General features: G+C 43.3%; 1 protein-coding gene across 1 annotated transcript in view; it reads right to left on the reverse strand.

The window, feature by feature from the left end:
* The window catches only part of LOC118374880 (WW domain-containing adapter protein with coiled-coil-like), a 66,523-nt gene extending 62,249 nt beyond the window's left edge, over window positions 1–4,274 (reverse strand). The window contains exons 1-3 of the mRNA XM_035761365.2: window positions 4,033–4,274; window positions 3,811–3,844; window positions 2,748–2,940 (exon numbers count right to left, since the gene is read on the reverse strand). Of these exons, the coding sequence (XP_035617258.1) occupies window positions 2,748–2,940; window positions 3,811–3,844; window positions 4,033–4,073 (268 nt within the window). The 5' untranslated portion in view covers window positions 4,074–4,274. The remainder of the gene's footprint in view (window positions 1–2,747; window positions 2,941–3,810; window positions 3,845–4,032) is intronic.
* Window positions 4,275–20,397: the final 16,123 nt, after the last annotated feature.

The following is a 20,397-nucleotide window of genomic DNA, read 5'->3' on the forward strand; positions in this document are numbered from 1 at the left end:
AGGACAGCGGAGTCAATCACCACCTTCCGGAGACACCTGAAACCCCACCTCTTCAAGGAATACCTAGGATAGGGTAAGTAATCCTTCTCACCCCCTAAAAAGATTTAGATGCACTATTGTAAGTGGCTGTTCCACTGGATGTCATAAGGTGTATGCACCAATTTGTAAGTCGCTCTGGATAAGAGCGTCTGCTAAATGACTTAAATGTAAATGTAACTCACTCCACTTTGTTTTTATCCGCTAATGAACACAGTTTATCCCGTCTTAAATTGTATCGATTATTTATGTTAAATAATACCTAAAGTTGTTTGAAGAGTCTGGATCAAGTTTTACAGGTAACTTATTAGATACTTTGTAGGCATGTTGCGCAAGTTGGAACCGGTGTATTTTCAAAATCAAACGCGCCAAATAAATGGACATTTTGGCGATAGACAGAACTAATCAAACAAAAGGACCATTTGTGATGTTTAATGGACATATTGGAGTACCAAAAAAATAAGATCTTCAAAGGTAAGGCATGAATAATATGTTATTTCTACTTTTGTGTTGTGCCTGGCGAGTTGAATTATGATTATCATGTGTATGTTTGATCGGGTGCTGTCCTCATAATAGCATGGTTTGCGTTTGCTGTAAAGCCCTTTTGAAATCTGACACAGTGGCTGGATTAACAAGAAGTTCATCTTTAAACCGGTGTATAACACTTGTATGATTTATTAATTATTATGAGTAGTTCAGTTTTTGAATTTGGCGCGCTGCTATTTCACTGGGTGTTAACGGGATTGGCGCGTGAAGGGATCACTAAGAAGTTAACCAAAAGATCAGAAACAAACATTTCACCTGCCCCTTTAAAGGTTGGGAGGTTACCGTGGAAATGTCATGTTTGTGCCCGAGTCGTCTTCTCTTCCCTAACAGTTGAAACTCCAACATTGAAAAACCTAGCTTGTTAACAATACAATGTAAATAGCCAAGAAACACAAGGGCAGTGTCACTTCAGTAGACAAGTAAATTAGACCAACTTTTGTACCCATGCGCAGCGCTTCTAAAAACGTATCTCACTCAGCTCTTCACATGCGCACAGACCCAAGCCAGGCAGTGTTGCAGCGCCAGGTGGATAGGCTATAGTAGGATTGTAGTTCTTTGACTTTGTGCAATTAATTGACCAGCTATGAAACAAGGCCGCAGAAATACTTTGAAAACAGCTACTGCAGCATTTACTTTAATTCACAAATTAGAGTGAAATGCCACCAACATGGTGGGTGAAATAGACATCTTTACCCACCAATGACAAAATCTACCCACATTTGTACAGGTGTTCATTTTAGGCCCTGCAAGAAATAGGCAAACACACTGCCAGTAAATAGGCTTAAATAATGCACAGCTAGACTTAAACAGGTACAGAGCAGACCAGAAGTACAGTATAATGGGAAATGAAGGTTGAGCACCATACTGCTGTTATCTCATGACCAAATCTCCAAAGTTGGTGTGTGAATACTATTCTTAAAAGAATATTACAATGAAACATTAGCAGTTTGGTCAATGGTTAAAGAGGCTACATCCAAATAGAGGCTAATAGTTGACAAAACTAGTCAATGTTAATAGTGTGCATTTGCAAATGGTTGGTTATGGACATATTTAGAATCTGTAACAAGGCACAACTGGTAACCCTATTCAAAACACTGTTTTGAGTAAGCATATGAGTGTATCAGTGTACAATGAGCAGGCTGACTAGTGTAGACAGTGAAATTAAGTGCTAGTTCAAGAAGGAGATGCGCTTTACAGAGCTGGCATCCGCCAGCTAGCTAGTTTTCATGAATCTGACATAATTGTCTAGTTTCACCACAGCACTCAGAATATTGTCTAGTCTTACCTATCCTAGAGAGTGCCATCCGACTACTGTTTGACAATGCAGAAGGTAGAGTAACTTAAGTGTTCAATTCAAGATCAAAATACCAGGGATAATGAACCTCATTCAGAGCCCAAAAGGATATGAATATGATTCTAGGTTTAGACATACACTTCTGATTTGTTAGATGATCTTTCTTATGATTTACTCCTCTGCCATGATTTATTACATGTGTTGTCCTGGCTGATATGCTGGACTAGATTGTCACTGTCTTATAGATATACTAAGCAGCACATATGAGGCACTGTGCAGTCTTTCACCTCCAATAAGTGTGTCATTAAACCATCTATGTGCCATTTCTATGCTTCCCGTTCAGAAGTTTCATTTTTGTCTTTTACTTTCGGTTTTGTACACAAGCTTCAAACAATATACAAAATTTTTGGTTTTGGAAAATATATTTCCCAGCGGTTTAGATGGTTCTATTATGCTCTACACAAATGACTGCTTGTTTTGTCAAAACTGAAATTAGGCAAACTAATGGTATTTTAGCAACAAGGAAATGGTGGAGCCATTTCTGCGTAGTGCATCTTTAAAGATAGATTTAAGGCATGTGACTAGACAGAGCTGTTGCCTTTGCACTTCAGATCTATAATGGCAACATCATTTGAGAGAAAGTACTGTTTACATTTAAATTTTAGTCATTTAGCAGACAGACACTCAGAGCGACATACACGTATGCTTGATCTTAGCAACACGATATTTCTGACTCGGCCTACACCATACAGCTTAACAAATTAATAGCAGAATACATGTCAGTAGTAAGATTTGCATAGGGAGAAACTAACAGACACTGGTGGTTAACTACTTGAACAATTTTTTTAAAGATCTTAAATGCATTTCTCACCTCCATCCCTCTCTCTGGCCCGCTGCGCGTGGACTGCCTTTGCCCTGCCATGCCCCGTGCTGTCAATGTGTTTGTTGTCAGGACTGTCAGATCGCCGAAGCATTTTACATGGTGGAGTGACATCTGCGGTGTCTCGCATCTTGTCATGGCGGTGATCACCACCGGGGTGACTCTTCGATGAGTACTTGAGGGTCTGAAAACAAATCAAAACAAAAATAGATTCTGGAACGGCAATCGATTCAGAGCCATGATCGATTCGAAAGGCTCGAGCTGAATCTAGACGTCTAAGTGTCTGTGAATGTGATATCATTACAAGTTGCATAGCACAAAAGCTTATTAGCCCCAAAATTATGCAGCCAAATAATACGCATGCCATGAAAATGTGTTTACAAGAGCTTGCAAATTCTAAAAAGTCGTGACTTAATCTGGTAGTTAGCTAGATCAGCTGTGGGTACGTCACAAGCTATTGGCTCCATGGATGGGCAATGACAATTGATTAGCTAAACCCTGCGCATGTAAGACTCAAACTAAACGTGGGGTGTAACGCCACATTTTGAAATCAATAGATGTGGGAGACAGCTAATTCAAGTGTTTTTCTGTCTTATCATTTAACGTTAGCTAACATTAGTTAGCGTTAATGCCGACCATATATAGCTAGCTACTAACGTTAATTCTTAATTTCAAATAAAACCTAATGTATTATAGTATTTGGGTGTTACCAACATGACGTTTATTTAGTTAACTACATTTGTTTTTCTGAACTTTGCTCCTTAATCTTATATCGCGCAAGCTGTGACATTACGAATAGGCCGGAATTATAGTTAACTATGGGCTCCAATAAAACTCGCTAGTAAATGTGTTCACAAAGCAAAATTCGACGTTTAAATTATGTATACAATCTACCAGTCATAATTGTAATGTTAACCAACATACAGCATTGTTTTTTGTTCAAACCCAAAGGAAATTCGCTACTTTGCGATTTTCCGCACCGAGGCCTGTAGTACTCAAGAAGCCTGCACTAGAGTATCCATTTTAATCTTATTTGTTGCTAGCTAACAAGTACCTGGTAGGGCTGTGAATCCCTTCGGTCGTTGCACCTAAAAAAATAAGAAACAGGTTGTAAAGATGATCTCAAACATCAATGAAATAAAACAAAAACAGTTCAATAATCTGCAACAGCTGAATAGCTTCCATAAGTTTGTACTTATTTTTATTGCAATAAAAATGGCGGATTGTCAAAACTGAGAAGAAAAAACTGAATAGAAGTAACGTTAGAGCTGTTTACCCATCGCTGAGTCTCGGTTGTTTCCTTGCATACATTACCATCAATGCCGTGTTAGTGTGTGTGGATTGGATGTGAAAGATGGACTAAGTTATGTTTTCTTTCAGCAACCTGTTATATTATTTTAATAGTTCTGAGTATTTCAGTTGCTAATCGGAAGAACGCTCTCGGTCCATCTCCCACTCGCGCGCACACCAACTAGCTATGCCCCTATCTACCGAAAGGTGAAGCTCAGCCTGCAGGTCCCCCCTCCCACTACTACATCCGGGACACTGCGGCGCTAAACTCGGCTGCCATCATCCGGTTGTCGATTTTTTTTTTGAGACGCTGCAAAGTTGTTCAGAAAAACAACAACACGGATTACTTTAGAACAGCACACTTCAGTGGCATTTTCATGCACCAAAATAGGTTTATTACCTACCAGCATGTCTGTCACATTTTTTCACAAATACACTCTCAGAGTAGTTGGTAGGTAATCTACTAGTTCGAGTATGAACTCAAAACAATCTCCCTGGTTCTATTGTGGATCTCTTGTGCTGTCTGCTGGGTATTTGTGGAAGTGCATTAACACATATTTTGACCTATTATATTGTATGATGCTGCCTGCAAAGTAAACCTTTTGAGAAATAAACATATCCTAGTCTGAACAGATTGGTGGAGATATGGTCATTTACATATTGTGAGCATGGTCAGAATGAAAAAGAAAGCCGACAGGCCACAGTCAAAAGAAGCTATGTCCACCAGCACTTTGGTGCACAATGGATTTCCACTATTGGTCAGGAAGTCCCAGTATGGAGCAAGCTGATTGTATAGACTCTTGCAGTGCTTTAATGCCTTGTAAGACAATCATTATACATTTCACAGGAGTTAAAACATTCAACATGATGTTGCATTATTAGCTACACTTTAATAATTGAAAAGCCTAAAAGGAGAGGCAACTATAATTGCTTTGTACATCCTACAAATAAATAGGCTACTTAGTTTGGTGACGTGTGTAAATGATGACAAATTGAGTGATAAAATCTAAATTAATGATGATTTACAAGTGTTTATTTAGAAACTAAAGAATGTTAGTGTCATGAATAAATAAACATTGTATTGTGTAGTTGTTAATGTTGTTGTCAGCCAATCAATCAAACTATTTATATGGCACATTTCTTACAACAAATGCATTTCAAGATGCTTATCAAATAAAATCATTAAAGGTGAGGTATTTCCCAGGGGGTAGATCAGAAACTATCAAATCCCCTTTAGAACACCTGTTCAGATGAAGGTGAATGTTCACCTTCCAACAGGACAATGACCCTAAGCACACAGCTAAGACAACGCAGGAGTGGCTTCAAGATAAGTCAAACGTAATGATGTTGTTGGAGTCGTGCCTGGCCGTGCAGTCATGAGTGAACAGGGAGTACAGGAGGGGACTGAGCACACACCCCTGAGGGGCCCCTGTGTTGAGGATCAGCGTAGCGGATGTGTTGTTACATAGTCTTACCACCCGGGGTTGGCCCGTCAGGAAGTCTAGGATCCAGTTGCAGAAGGAGGTGTTTAGTGCCAGGGTCCTTAGCTTAGTGATGAGCTTTGAGGGCACTATGTTGCTGAACGATGAGCTGTAGTCAATTAATAGCTTTCTCACATAGGTGTTCCTTTTGTCCAGATGGGAAAGGGCAGTGTGGAGTGCAATAGAGATTGCATCACCTGTGGGTCTGTAAGGGCGGCATGCAAATTGGAGTGGGTCTAGGGTTTCTGGGATAATGGTATTGATGTGAGCCATGACCAGCCTTTCAAAGCACTCCATGGCTACAGACGTGAGTGCTACGGGTCGGCAGTCATTTAGGCAAGTTACCTGAGTGTTCTTGGGCACAGGGACTATGGTGGTCTGCTTAAAACATGTTGGTATTACAGACTCAGACAGGGAGAGGTTGAAAATGTCAGTAAAGGCACTTGGCAGTTGGTCAGCGCATGCTCGCAGTACACGTCCTGGTAATCTGTCTGGCCCTGCGTCCCTGTGAATGTTGACCTTTTAAAGGTATTATTCACATCGTCTGCGGAGAGCGTGGTATTTGCTTCGAAGCGAGCATAGAAGTAGTTAACTCGTCTGGTAGGCTCGTGTAACTGGGCAGCCTTCAGCTGTGCTTCCCTTTGTAATCTGTAATGGTTTGCAAGCCCTGACGCATCCGACGAGCATCAGAGCCGGTGTAGTACCATTTGATCTTAGTCCTGCATTGACACTTAGCTTGTTTGATGGTTCGTCGGAGGGCATAGCGGGATTTCTTATAAGCTTCCGGGTTAGAGTCCCAATCCTTGAAAGCGGCAGCTCTAGCCTTTAGCTCAGTGCGGATGTTGCCTGTAATCCATGGCTTCTTGTTGGCGGTATGTACGTACGGTCACTGTGGGGACGACGTCTTAGTGCGGTCTTAGTGCCAGCATCAGTCTGTGGTGGTATGTAGACAGCCACGAAAAATACAGATGAAAAATCTCTAGGTAGAAAGTGTGGTCTACAGCTTATCATGAGATACTCGACCTCAGGCGAGCAAAACCTTGACACTTCCTTAAATACATTGTTCACTCGCCCCTTGTCTTACCAGACGCCGCTGTTCTATCCTGTCGATGCAGTATATAACCAGCCAGCTGTGTGTTGATGATGTCGTCGTTCAGTAATGACTCCGTGAAACAAAAAATATTACAGGTTTGAATGTTCTATTGGTTGTATAATCTTCCGCGTAGGTCATCAATTTTATTTTCCAAAGATGGCACATTTGCTAGCAGAATGGAAGGCAGTGAGGGTTTATTCAATCGCCTATGAATCCTCAGAAGGCTGCTTTTTCTCCGCCTTCTCTTCATGCAAATGACAGGGATCTGGGCCGGTTCCCGGGAAAGCAGTATGTCATTCACGTCGATCTCGTCGGACTCATTATTAAAGAAAAAAAAATATTTTGCCAGTTCGTGCTGAGTAATCGCAGTTCTGATGTCCAGAAGTTATTTTCGGTCAAAAGAGACGGTAACAGCACAAAATCAGTAAAAAGAAAAAGCTACAAACAACCCAAAGAAACAAACAAAAAAACACAATTGGTTAGGAACATGTAAAACGTCAGCCTTCTTCTCCAGACGCCCCCTTTACGACAAGTCAGTTAGTCAAATTTCTGCCATGTTAGAGCCGCCCCGGTCAACTGTAAATGCTGTTATTGTGAAGTGGAAACGTTTAGGAGCATCAAAGGCTCAGCCGCGAAGTGGTAGGCTACACAAGCGCGTGGCACGTAAATATCATCTGTCCTCAGTTGCAACACTTACTACCGAGTTACAAACGGCCTCTGGAAGGAAAGTCAACACAATAATTGTTCATTGGGAGCTTCATGAAATGGATTTCCATGGGGCGAGCAGCTGCACACAAGCCTAAGATCACCATGTGAGCAATACAAAGCGTCAGCTGGAGGGGTGTAAAGTTAGACACCACTGGAGGCGTTCCCTGGAATGATGAATCACTCTTCACCAATCTGGGTTTGGCAGATGCCAGGAGAACGCTACCTGCTCCAATGCATAGTGCAAACTGTAAAGTTTAGTGGAGGAGGAATAATGGTCTGGGGCTGTTTATCATGGTTCTGGCTAGGCCTCTACGTTCCGGTGATGGGAAATCTTAATGCTACAGCATACAATTACAGTCTAGTTGATTCTATACTTCCAACTTTGTGGCAACAGTTTGGGAAAAGCCCTTTCATGTTTCAGCATGATAATGCCCCCGTGCACAAAGCGAGATCCATACAGAAAGGAGCTGTGAGGGGAACGGCACCTCAGTACCTCCAGGCTCTGATCAGGCCCTACACCCAAACAAGGGCACTGCGTTCATCCACCTCTGGCCTGCTCGCCTCCCTACCACTGAGGAAGTACAGTTCCCGCTCAGCCCAGTCAAAACTGTTCGCTGCTCTGGCTCCCCAATGGTGGAACACACTCCCTCACGACGCCAGGACAGCGGAGTCAATCACCACCTTCCGGAGACACCTGAAACCCCACCTCTTTAAGGAATACCTAGGATAGGATAAAGTAATCCTTCTCACCCCCCTTAAAATATTTAGATGCACTATTGTAAAGTGGCTGTTCCACTGGATGTCATAAGGTGAATGCACCAATTTGTAAGTCGCTCTGGATAAGAGCGTCTGCTAAATTACTTAAATGTAAATGTAAATTAAATGATTTGTTGAAATCGGTGTGGAAGAACTTGACTGACCTGCACAGAGCCCTGACCTCACACCCATCGAACACCTTTGAGATGAATTGGAACGCCGACTGCGAGCCAGGCCTAATCGCCCAACATCAGTGCCCAACCTCACTAATACTCTTGTGGCTGAATGGAAGCAAGTCTCCACAGCAATGTTCCAACATCTAGTGGAAAGCCTGAGTGGAGTGGAGGCAGTTATAGCAGCAAACGGGGGACCAACTCTATATTTAATGCCCATGATTTTGGAATGAGATGTTTGATGAGCAGGTGTCCACATACTTCCGGTCATGTAGTGTAAGAAAGATCAGGAAATAGTTTTTTATTTGATTTATTTTACAAAAATTAATTAACCCCTTATTTTTCTTAATTAACCCTCTGTTTTTGGCACGAAACAGTCTCCATATGCAGTATACTTCCATTAATCTTTTCAACTGTACCGGTCTATTTGTTTGTCATTTTCTAATTTTTTATTTTTTTTTAAGGAAAAAAAATCTATTTTTATTTTTTACATAGACATGACCCTACATATCCCAGCTTGGATAGAAAGTTTATTAATTCCAAATAATACTGTCAGTCCACCATCAAAACTCTAGCTTACTATGGATTGATTCATCACTATCTATAGCTACACTGAATAAAAATAAATATCCAACATGTCAGGTGTTGGTGCCATGTTTCATGAGCTGAAATGAAAGATTCAGAAATGTTCCATATGCACAAAAATCTTATTTATCTCAAATTTTGTGCACAAATTTGTTCACATCTCTCTTAGTGAGCATTTCTCTTCTGCCAATATAATCCATTAACTTGACAGGTGTGGCATATCAAGAAACTGATTAAACATCATGATCATTACACAATGCCACAGATGTCTCAAGTTCTGAGGGTGTATATAGGGTGTATGTAATTGGCACACTGACTGCAGGAATGTCCACCAGATCTGTTACCAGAGAAGTTAATGTTCATGTCTCTACCATAAGCTGCCTCCAGTACGTCTGGCAGTACGTCCAACCGGTATCACAACTGCAGACAGTGTATATGGCCTTGTGAGTGGAGGCTGGTATAGTAGCAAACGTGGGTCACAACTTGTAGACTTGTTTACGTGCTGCTGTGCGGTTTGATGCTAACCTTACTTTGCTACCTGCCAACTTTACGGTTTTTATTTTTAATTACCGTTTATATTTTTAACTTTTTTCAACTTTAATTCATTGAACTTTTTAATCCCGAACACATTATCTGCAAGTCAGTACCTCCTCCAGCTGAAGCTAAGTAATAACATTAACATGATGCCTTCTAATTGCAGTCACTGTACTCATGATATACAGGAGAACAATCGCCTTATGGTGAAGATAGCTGTGCTGCAAACCCAGCTTCAGACGCAATCGTTAGGCAAGGGTAATTTAGGTGTAGGAAAGGATGAAACAGCGTCTGTGTCACCAGTAAGTACATATAGTAGTTTAAATCCCCTCGCACAGTCCCCGCAGCTGGACAATTTTCTCATGGCTTCTGGAAGGAAATGCTGTAGGAATGCTCAACCATTGTCGCTCATTCAGCCAACAGAAACGTTCAACCGGTTCTCCCCATTTAGTAACCGGTCAGAGTCAGAGGCCTAGCCTTCTCTGGTCTCTACTCCTGCCGTTACGGGGTCTGAGAGCCTCCCACCAGTAGCTCTGACAAATTGAAAACCCTAGTCATTGGCCACTCCATTACCTGCAGTATTAGACATAAAACAAATCATCCAGGGAACAGAAACTTTTTACCAGGGGGCAGGGCTACTGACAATAAGGCTAATCTGAAGATGGTGCTGACTAAAGCTAAAACTGCAGAGTGTAGAGAGTATAGAGATATTGTTATCCACGTCGGCACCAACAATGTTAGAATGAAACAGTCAGAGGTCACCAAGCGCAACATAGCTTCAGCGTGTAAAACAGCTTGAAAGATGTGTCGGCATTGAGTAATTGTCTCTGGCCCCCTCCCCGTTATGGGGAGTGATGAGGTCTACAGCAGAGTCTCACAACTCCATCACCCCTCCCAAAATATATAATTTGAAGATAAGTGACCCTCTTTCTGTGACTCACCCACAAACAGGACCAAGCCTGGCCTGTTAAGGAGTGACGGACTCCATCCTAGCTGGAGGGGTGCTCTCATCTTATCTACAAACATAGACAGGGCTCTAACTCCCCTAGCTCCACAATGAAATGAGGTGCAGGCCAGGCAATAGGTTGTTAGCCAGCCTACCAGCTTAGTGGAGCCTGCCACTAGCAGAGTCAGTGTAGTCAGCTCAGCTATTCCCATTGAGACCATGTCTGTGCCTTGATCTAGGTTGGGCAAAATTAAACATGGCGGTGTTCACCTTAGCAATGTCACTGGAATAAAGCCATTATTGAAAGACTCAAAATAGGGCTATTTAATGTTAGATCCCTCACTTCCAAGGCTGTTACAGTCAATGAACTAATCACTGATCATAATCTTGATGTGATTGGCCTGATTGAAACATGGCCTAAGCCTGATGAATTTACTGTGTTAAATGAGGCCTCTCCTCCTGGTTACACTAGTGACCATATCCCCTGCGCATCCCGCAAAGGCGGAGGTATTGCTAATGTAGCCGATGTAAAATTGCTAGCTAGTTAGCGGTGGTGCGCACTAGTGGCGTTTCAATCGGTGACGTCACTTGCTCTGAGACCTTGCAGTAGTGGTTCCCCTTGCTCTGCAAGGCCCGTGGCATTTGTGGAGTGATGGGTAACGATGCTTCGTGGGTAACGATGCTTCGTGGGTTACTGTTGATGTGTGCAGAGGGTCCCTGGTTCGCGCCCGGGTAGGGGCGAGGGGGCGGATTAAAGTTATACTGTTACATTGGTGCCGTGACCCGGATCACTGGTTGCTGTGAAAAGAGGAGGAGGTCAAAAGGGGGGTGAGTGTAGCCGATGTGAAATTGCTAGCTAGTTAGCGGTGGTGCGCGTTAGTGGCGTTTCAATTGGTGATGTCACTTGCTCTGAGACCTTGAAGTAGTGTTTCCCCTTGCTTTGTGGGTTACTGTTGTCGATGTGTGCAAAGGGTCCCTGGTTCGCCCCCGGGAAGTGGCGAGAGGACGGATTAAAGTTATACTGTTACACTAACATTTATATTTTCTTGTTGTTTTTTACAGATAGACAGGGGCACACTCCAACACTTAGACATAATTTACAAAGAAGCATGTGTTTAGTGAGTTCACAAGATCGGAGGCAGTAGGGATGACCAGGGATGTTCTCTTGATAAGTGCATGAATTGCACCATTTTCCTGTCCTGATAAGCATTCAAAATGTAACAAGTACTTTTGGGTGTGAAGGAAAATGTACAGAGTAAAAAGTACATTCTTTTCTCTATGAATGTTGTGGAGTAAAAGTAAAAGTTGTCAAAAATATAAAAATAGTAAAGTAAAGTACAGATACCCAAAAAGACTAGCCTACTTAAAGTACTTTACACCACTGGTCAAGATATACCAGAGATAAGGTACTGTTGATAATGCAAACACATAACTCAAAAACCGGTTCACCAGTATAAAGAAAATAGCAAATAACTATTGTCCTCTAATGATGATTTGTTAGCATTTATTGTCTGTCCAGTATCCAAACGGTCTGTCCCAGAGATTCCTATATATACAGCTCATCTCTCAGGCCGGCAATTTCAGAAGATGGGAGAGGCTCTATTAAAGATGTTGCAGGACTGCTGTATTTGAATCACCACTCCCTTCTGCCCAGTTTACTTGATGTTGCTAGGGCAATAAAGCTGTTTTAACCATCCATGTAACTGTCACTTCTAGCCTAGAATGAAATGCTTCTCGGTCTGATATGCGCTCTTGAACACTTGAGTAAGCTCCACTTTGCACTGGCGCCGTCTTAGCCTTTTGACCATGGCATTTGTTAGCCGATATACCCTTATTTGAAATTAGTTCCATTATTTATTTTTCACGGCCAGAGACACTTTCATCAGTCATATTCTTGAAACCCAAGAAACAAATGCTTAGCTTTCTAGTACATATGGAAATGATATGGTTAATAAATGACTTTTTAGAGGTTTACTGAAAAAAATATTTATTCAATGTAAAAACATTGACATACAGTAGATAACAGGCCCATGGCACCCCCTGGTGGGGGCTGTGGGGGTGTCCGGTACGCCAGTGCAAATGAGTCCATGCAAAAATTAAAGAGGAGTCGAACATGCTGACCACACCGCTCACACGCGTGCGTCTGCATGCGCCATCGCACGCATGTTGATTTTTGTCCACCCACACCAGACATGATCAGGACACACAGGTTTAAATATCAAAACGAACTCTGAACCAAGTATATTAATTTGGGGACAGGTCGAAAAGCATTAACATTCATGGCAATTTAGCTAGGATTTGTTATTTACCTGAAATGCACAGTCCTCTACTCTGACAATTAATACACAGATAAAAGGGTAAACCAATTTTTTTACCTAGTCATTTCTCCTCCTTCAGGGTTCTTCTTCTTCTTTTGACTTTATATGGTGGTTGGCAACCAACTTCAACGGGCATTACCACCTCCACCTGGACTGGAGTGTCGACCTCAGTTCATTAGCAGAGGCGGGGAAAGGAAGTCGCTCCGTGAGTGATGAGTGGTATTTCTGACTGCTCATCTCAGCTCACATACTCTGCATATGACTAACAATCCCAAAATCTCCACGGTGCCTGAAAAGAAAACACCAGGGGGCGCCATAGATCAATGTTTCACACTATGCCTACATGTGAAAAAAGCACTTGTAGCTTATCAGTTGGGGCTTTTCTGCCCTGAGCCTGAGCCACATCCTATGTTGGCATGTCATAAACTCCTCAAGAGTATTTTATTACAGCAAGGAATTTAAAGATACAACATGTACATCCAGTGCATCAGAAGTACAGAACTAGACCGAGGACTGGGTGATGTCTTTAATCAAATCTAGCAGGATGGTTTTCCGGCGCGCATTCTCAGAGCATGCACAGAACAACTGGTAGGCATATTCACAATCATTTTCATCTTCTCCTTGTCCCAGTCTGTAATCCCCACGTCTTAAGATAACCAACATCATTCCTGTTCCCAAGAACTCTAAGGCTTCATACCACAATGACTACCTCCCTGTATCACTTACATCTGTAATCACGAAGTGCTTTGAAAGGCTGGTTATGGCACACATAAACTCCGTCATCCCAGACCCACTCCAATTTGCATACCACCCCAACAAATCCACAAATAATGCAATCTCAATTGCACTCCACACTGCCCTCACCCACCTAAATAAGAGGAAAACCTATGTGAGAATGCTGTTTATTGACTACAGCTCAGCATTCAGCACCATTGTCCTCTCCAAGCTCGTCACCAAGGTCAGGACCCTGTGAGTGAACACCTCCCTCTGCAACTGGATCCTGGACCTTCTGACAGGCCGACCACAGGAGGTGAGGGTAGGCAACATCACCTCCGCGACGCTGACCCTCAACAAGGGGGCGACACAGGGGTGTGTGCTTAGTCCCATCCTGTATTCCCTGTTCACCCACAACTGCATGTCCATGCATGACTCCAACACCATCATCAAATTCCAAGATGGCGTAGCAGTTCAGATGCCTTTGTCTTCATCTTGTCCTATGTATATACCTTTTTTTCCCCTTCATATATATATTTAGTATATATATATATTTATTTTAACCTCAGTTTCAACATACTTTTCTGCAACCCCCCTCACCCAATGTGGCATGAATCTGCTATTTTCTATCCTCTATAAACGAAACCCCCAACTGAAGTTTGCCAGCTAACTAGCTACTAGCTAATGGTCAGTTAGCCATGGCTAGTGGTCATCAGCTAACCTTAGAATGGTCAAACTCTGCCAGTCTGCACAGCGTGTTTCAACCCAGAGCATACCGGACTGCTCTTTCTCCACATCTCCGGTTTCCTACAGCAAGCGCAACCTTTTCACCTGGATCATCGCAGCTGCTATCCGAGTGGCTACCCCCTGACTAACGTCTCTGTCCCGAAGCAAGCACCAGTGAGCCTGGAACTATCCTCGTGCTAGGCCCACCCCCGGCAAGCTGAAGAGGTCCATCATCCACTCCTTGGGCTACAATACCTATATTTCAATCCAACACCACTGGTCTGCCGACATAACCGTCCGAGGGGGCTACAACATACTTCTTCCGTCGCGACGTTCCCCCTAAGGTCCTTCTGATAGCTTGTTATCCCCGGCCCGCTAGCTGTCTGAATAGCCGTGTCTCCAGCTCGCCTAGCCTCCAACTGGTCTCTATGATCACTCGGTTACGCATGCCTCTCCCGAATGTCAATATGTCTTGTCCATTGCAGTTTGGGTTAGTGATTATTGTCCTATTTGACTGTAGAAACTCCAGCCCTGCTCAATATGCCTTAGCTAGCCCTATTGTTTCACCTCCCACACATGCTGTGACCTCACCTGGTCTAAATGATGTCTCTAGAGACAAAACCTCTCTCATCGTCACTCAATGCCTAGGTTTACCTCCACTGTATTCACATCCTACCATACCTTTGTCTGTACATTATGCCTTGAATCTATTCTTCCGCGCCAGAAACCTGTTCCTTTTACTCTCTGTTCCGAACGCACGAGATGACCAGTTCTCATAGCCTTGACATGCAAAATTGAAACTTAGTTGAAGGTAACAGCGCTCACTGTTATCTCTGGTGGCTAGTTTCCATGTCATCTCCCGACATCTCAGACATGGATGGACTTCAAATACTGACTTGTATCAAAGGTGACCTGGCGGGCATCTGTGACCTCTCTGATTTTGAGTGCTGTGGGGCGGCAGGTAGCCTAGTCGTAAAGAGCGTTGAGCCAGTATCCAAAAGGTCACTGGTTAGAATCCCCGAGCCGACTAGGTGAAAAATATGTCGATGTGCCCTTGAGCAAGGAACTTAATCCTAATTGCTCATGTAAGTCGTTCTGGATAGTATTGTCTTCTAAATGACTAACATGTACAGTATGTGCCAGTGGGTGAGAAATGGAGGGTAGGCTATTCAAGAAAGAAATAGGGCTTACAGAGTTCTATGTAAGAATATGACTCCTGAGAATTTACTTGATTTCCAAAGGAAGAGAGCTTTAGAGCGTAGGGTCATTAATTCTGTCAAGAGAAATACATGGAGACAGTTTTGCTCTACAATAGGCAGGGGTACTGAGTCGGGGGATTATTGGTCTATGTTGAAGAAGATGACTGGAAGAAGCAAGTCCACTCTAATTCCAGTTTTGGTTGTGGGTGAAAACCTGGCCAAAACTAACCACATTTCCATCCAAACATTTCATGCAAATTAATGACCTAATGTGTGAAAAAAGTCACGACCGGGCTAATGGAAACATGAAATGCCGGTACAATTTTATAAATGCCAATTTACAATTTGTTTGTTCGACATCTTTTGTGTCTGTAAAATAAATTATGCGACAAATAGTGGTGGAAACACATTTTTGCACAAATATTGGTATAATAACCATCATATTGAAGTAATCTTGGAGTCACGCTTGATGGTTTGTCAGTTTTTGTGACAAACCATCAGTAGTTGAAAATGCGATGAAAACCCATTTAACTTGTATTTTTCATTTGGTACATGGGAATTTAATGGCAAAGTTTTTTTTATGTGCACTATGTCATCATGCACATCTTTTATCCGCACAAAGTCAGTTTGATGGAAGCACATCTCTGGTGGGAAAATGCACATATTGTTTTTGGCAGATTTGAGAATATTTTAATGAAAACATGTTGCACATTGGATAAACAGAGCAAAGTACAGAGAGATCCTTGATGAAAACCTGCTCCAGAGTGCTCAGGATCTGAGACTGGGGCGAAGGTTCACCTTCCAACAGGACAACGACCCCAAGCACACACCCAAGAAAATGCAAGAATGGCTTCAAGACAAGTCTCTGAAAGTACTTGAGTGGCCCAGCCACAGCCAGGACTTGCACCCAATCGAATATCTCTGGAAAGACCTGAAAATTGCTGTGCAGCGATGCTCCTCATCCAACCTGACAGAACTTGAGAGGATCTGCAGAGAAGAATTGGAGAAACTCCCCAAATACAGGTGTGCCAAGCTTGTTGTGTCATAACCAAGAAGACTCGAGGCTGTAATCGCTGCCAACGGTGCTTCAATAAAGTACTGAGTAAGGGTCTGAATACTTATGCAAATGTGATATTTCCAGGTTTCTTCATAGACAATGAAGAAGACAATGCAGTTGGAGCGGGGACCCTCGCCGCCGACCCCGGACTGGGGACCATCGCAGCGGGCCCCGGACAGGAGGGCGACTCCGGCAGCTCCGGACAGGAGGGCGACTCCGGCAGCTCCGGACAGGAGGGCGACTCCGGCAGCTCCGGACAGGAGCGAGACTCCGGCATCTCCGGACTGGAGGGAGGGTAGTGGCCCAGTGCTTGCCGCCCCCAACTTCGACAAACCTTTTAAGTTGGAGGTAGATGCTAGTATAGTGGGGGTGGGTGCGGTTCTCTTACAGGAAGATGAAGAGGGAGTGGATCGGCCCGTCAGTTTCTTCTCCCGCAAGTTCAACTCGTGTCAGTCAAGGTACTACACAATTGAACAAGAGACGCTGGCTTTATTGCTTGCCTTACAGTTCTTTGAAGTATATGTGTGCTCCAGTGCCTTGCCTATACTGGTCTTCATGGACCATAATCCTTTAGTGTTTCTGAAGCAAATGTACAATCAGAACCGTCGCCTTATGAGGTGGGCTCTGATTGTACAAGGATATAATGTACAGATAGCCTATGTGAAGGGCACGGCAAATGTGATTGCCGAAGCTCTATCACGGTTTTAATAACTGGGGATGCATTGGTTTTTGTTATTGCAAACTTTGCATGTTTTGTGGTGGGCGTGTTACGTTCCCCAGTTTTTGTGTTGTGGTTTGTGTATTTTAATGTATGCATTTCAGGAAATGGCTTCCTGAAATTCTCCCCGAGCAGCTTGGTCAGCCCCATTGATGATTGGAGAGCTGACCCCGTCCCCTCGTCAGGACGCAGCTGTCTTCAATTACCAACTCCTTCTGAAGCTATATAAGCCAGAGGAAGGCCCCAAAATGGTCAACTCCAGTCACCTCCAGACTGTTCTCTCTCTAGGACCAAAGGGCTCCTTAAAGCTTCTACCCCCAACTCATAATACTGCCGAACAATAAACAGCCACTATGTTTAATATATTTTTCTTCACTGTTGACGTTGAGACAGGTGTTTTATGCAAACTATTTAACGAAGCTGCCAGTTGAGGACTTGTTAGGAGCCTGTTTCTCAAACTAGACATTCTAATGTACTTGTCCTCTTGCTCAGTTGTGTACTGGGGCCTACCACTCGTTTCTGTTCTGGTTAGAGCCAGTTTGCGCTGTTCTGTGAAGGGAGTAGTACAGAGTTGTACAATATCTTCAGTTTCTTGACAATTTCTCGCATGGAATTGCCTTCATTTCTTAGAACAAGAATAGACTCACGAGTTTCAGAAGAAAGTTCTTTGTTTCTGGCCATTTTGAGCCTGTAATCGAACCCACAAATGTTGATGCTACCGATACTCAACTAGTCTAAAGAAGGACAGTTTTATTGCTTCTTTAATCAGCACGACAGTTTTCACCTGTAACTTAATTGCAAAAGGGTTTTCGAATGATCAATTAGCATTTTAAAATGATTTGGATTACCTAACAGAACATGCCATTGGAACACAGGAGTGATGGTTGCTGATAATGGGCCTCTATACGCCTATGTAGATATTCCATTAAAGAAATCAGCCGTTTCCAGCTACAATAGTCATTTACAACGTCTACACTGTATTTCTGATCAATTTGATGTTATTTTAATGGACCAAAAAAATTGCTTCTTTCAAAAACATGGACATTCCTAAGTGACTCCAAACTTTTAAACAGTAGTGTATATAAACTCAGCAAAAAAAGAAATGTCGTCTCACTGTCAACTGAGTTTATTTTCAGCAAACTTAACATGTGTAAATATTTGTATGAACATAACAATACTCAACAACTGAGACATAAACTGAACAAGTTCCACAAACATGTGACTAACAGAAATGGAATAATGTGTCCTTGAACAAAGGGGGGTCAAAAGTAACAGTCAGTATCTGGTGTGGCCACCAGCAGCATTAAGTACTGCAGTGCATCTCCTCCTCATGGGCTGCACCAGATTTGCTAGTTCTTGCTGTGAATTTTTTTTATTTTTAACTTTTAACTAGGCAAGTCAGTTAAGAACAAAACCTTATTTTCAATGACGGCCTAGGAACAGTGGGTTAACTGCCTTGATCAGGGACAGAAAGACAGATTTTTACCTTGTCAGCTCCAGCTCAGGAATTAAATCGTGCAACCTTTCAGTTACAAGTCCAACGATCAAACCACTAGGCTGCCTGCCACCCCATGTTACCCCACTCTTCCAAGGCACCTGTAAGTTCTAGGACATTTCTGGGGGGAATGGCCCTAGCCCTCACCCTCAGATCTAACAAGTCCCAGACACGCTCAATCCCATTGATTGAACACTGACATTCCTGTCTTGCAGGAAATCACGCACAGAACGAGCAGTATGGCTTGTGGCATTGTCATGCTGGAGAGTCTTGTCAGAATGAGCCTGCAGGAAGGGTATCACATGAGGGAGGAGGATGTCTTCCCTGTAACGCAGAGCGTTGAGATTGCCTGCAACGACAACAAGCTCAGTCCGATGATGCTGTGATACACCACCCCAGACCATGATGGAACCTCCAAATCGATCCCGCTCCAGAGTACAGGCCTCGTGTAATGCTCATTCCTTCGTCGATAAACCCGAATCCGACAATCACCCCTGGTGAGACAAAACCGTGACTCGCCAGGGAAAAGCTCTTTTTGCCAGTCCTGTCTGGTCCAGCGATGGTGGGTTTGTGAGGTGATGTCTGGTGAGGACCTGCCTTACAACAGGCCTACAAGCCCTCAGCCCTCTCTCAGCCTATTGCGGACAGTCTGAGCACTCTGATGGCGGGATTGTGCGTTCCTTGTGTAACTCGGGCAGTTGTTGTCATCCTGTACCTGTCCCGCAGGTGTGATGTTCGGATGTACCGATCCTGTGCAGGTGTTACACGTGGTCTGCCCCTGCAAGGACGATCAGCTGTCCGTCCTGTCTCCCTGTAGCGCCGTCTGTAGCGTCTCACAGTACGGACATTGCAATTTATTGCCCTGGCCACATCTGCAGTCCTCATGCCGCCCAAGGCACATTCACGCAGATGAGCAGGGACCCTGGGTATCATTCTTTTGGTGTTTTTCAAAGTCATTAGAAAGGCCCACAGTTTTCATAACTGTGACCTTAATTGCCTACTGTCTGTAAGCTGTTAGCTGTTACTGTTCCACAGTTGCAATAATTTACAATAATGATCTGTCAAGATATTTAGATTTTTACGAATTATCTTTGAAAGACAGGGTCCTGAGAAATTGACATTTCTTTTTTTGTTGAGTTTATATGTACATTTAAAACTGCGTGGTTCGAGTCCTGAATCCTGATTGGCTGACAGCCGTGGTATAACAGACTGCATACCACGGGTATGACAAAGCATTTATTTTGTGCCTTATTGCTTAAATATACATTACATGGCCATAAGTTTGTGGAAACCCCTTCAAATTAGTGGATTCAAGCTATTTATTTAGTTGTTGACAGGTGTATGAAATCGAGCACAGAGCAATGCAATCTCCATAGACAAAAATTGGCAGTAGAATGGCCCGTACTGAAGAGCTCATTGACTTTCAATGTGGCACCGTCATAGGATGCCACCTTTCCAACAAGTCAGTTCATCAAATTTCTGCTCTGCTAGAGCTGCACCAGTCAACCACACAAGCTCACAGAATCGAGTGCTGAAAAATGATGTGTCCTCGGTTGCAACACTCGCTATCGATTTCCAAACTGCCTCTGGAAGCAATGTCGGCCACACACAAGCCTAAGATCACCATGCGCAATGGCAAGAGCCGGCTTGAGTGGTGTAAAGCTCAATGCCATTGGACTCTGGAGCCGTGGAAATGCGTTCTCTGGAGTAATGAATCACGCTTCACCATCTGGCGATTGCCAACAGTGGTGGCAACAGTTTGGAGAAGGCCCTTTCCTGTTTCAGCATTACAATTCCCTCGAGCACAAAGCGAGGTTCATACAGAAATGTTTTTTTGAGATCGGTGTC

This window comes from Oncorhynchus keta, chromosome 4 (assembly GCF_023373465.1).
Source record: "Oncorhynchus keta strain PuntledgeMale-10-30-2019 chromosome 4, Oket_V2, whole genome shotgun sequence".
Taxonomy (NCBI): domain Eukaryota; kingdom Metazoa; phylum Chordata; class Actinopteri; order Salmoniformes; family Salmonidae; genus Oncorhynchus; species Oncorhynchus keta.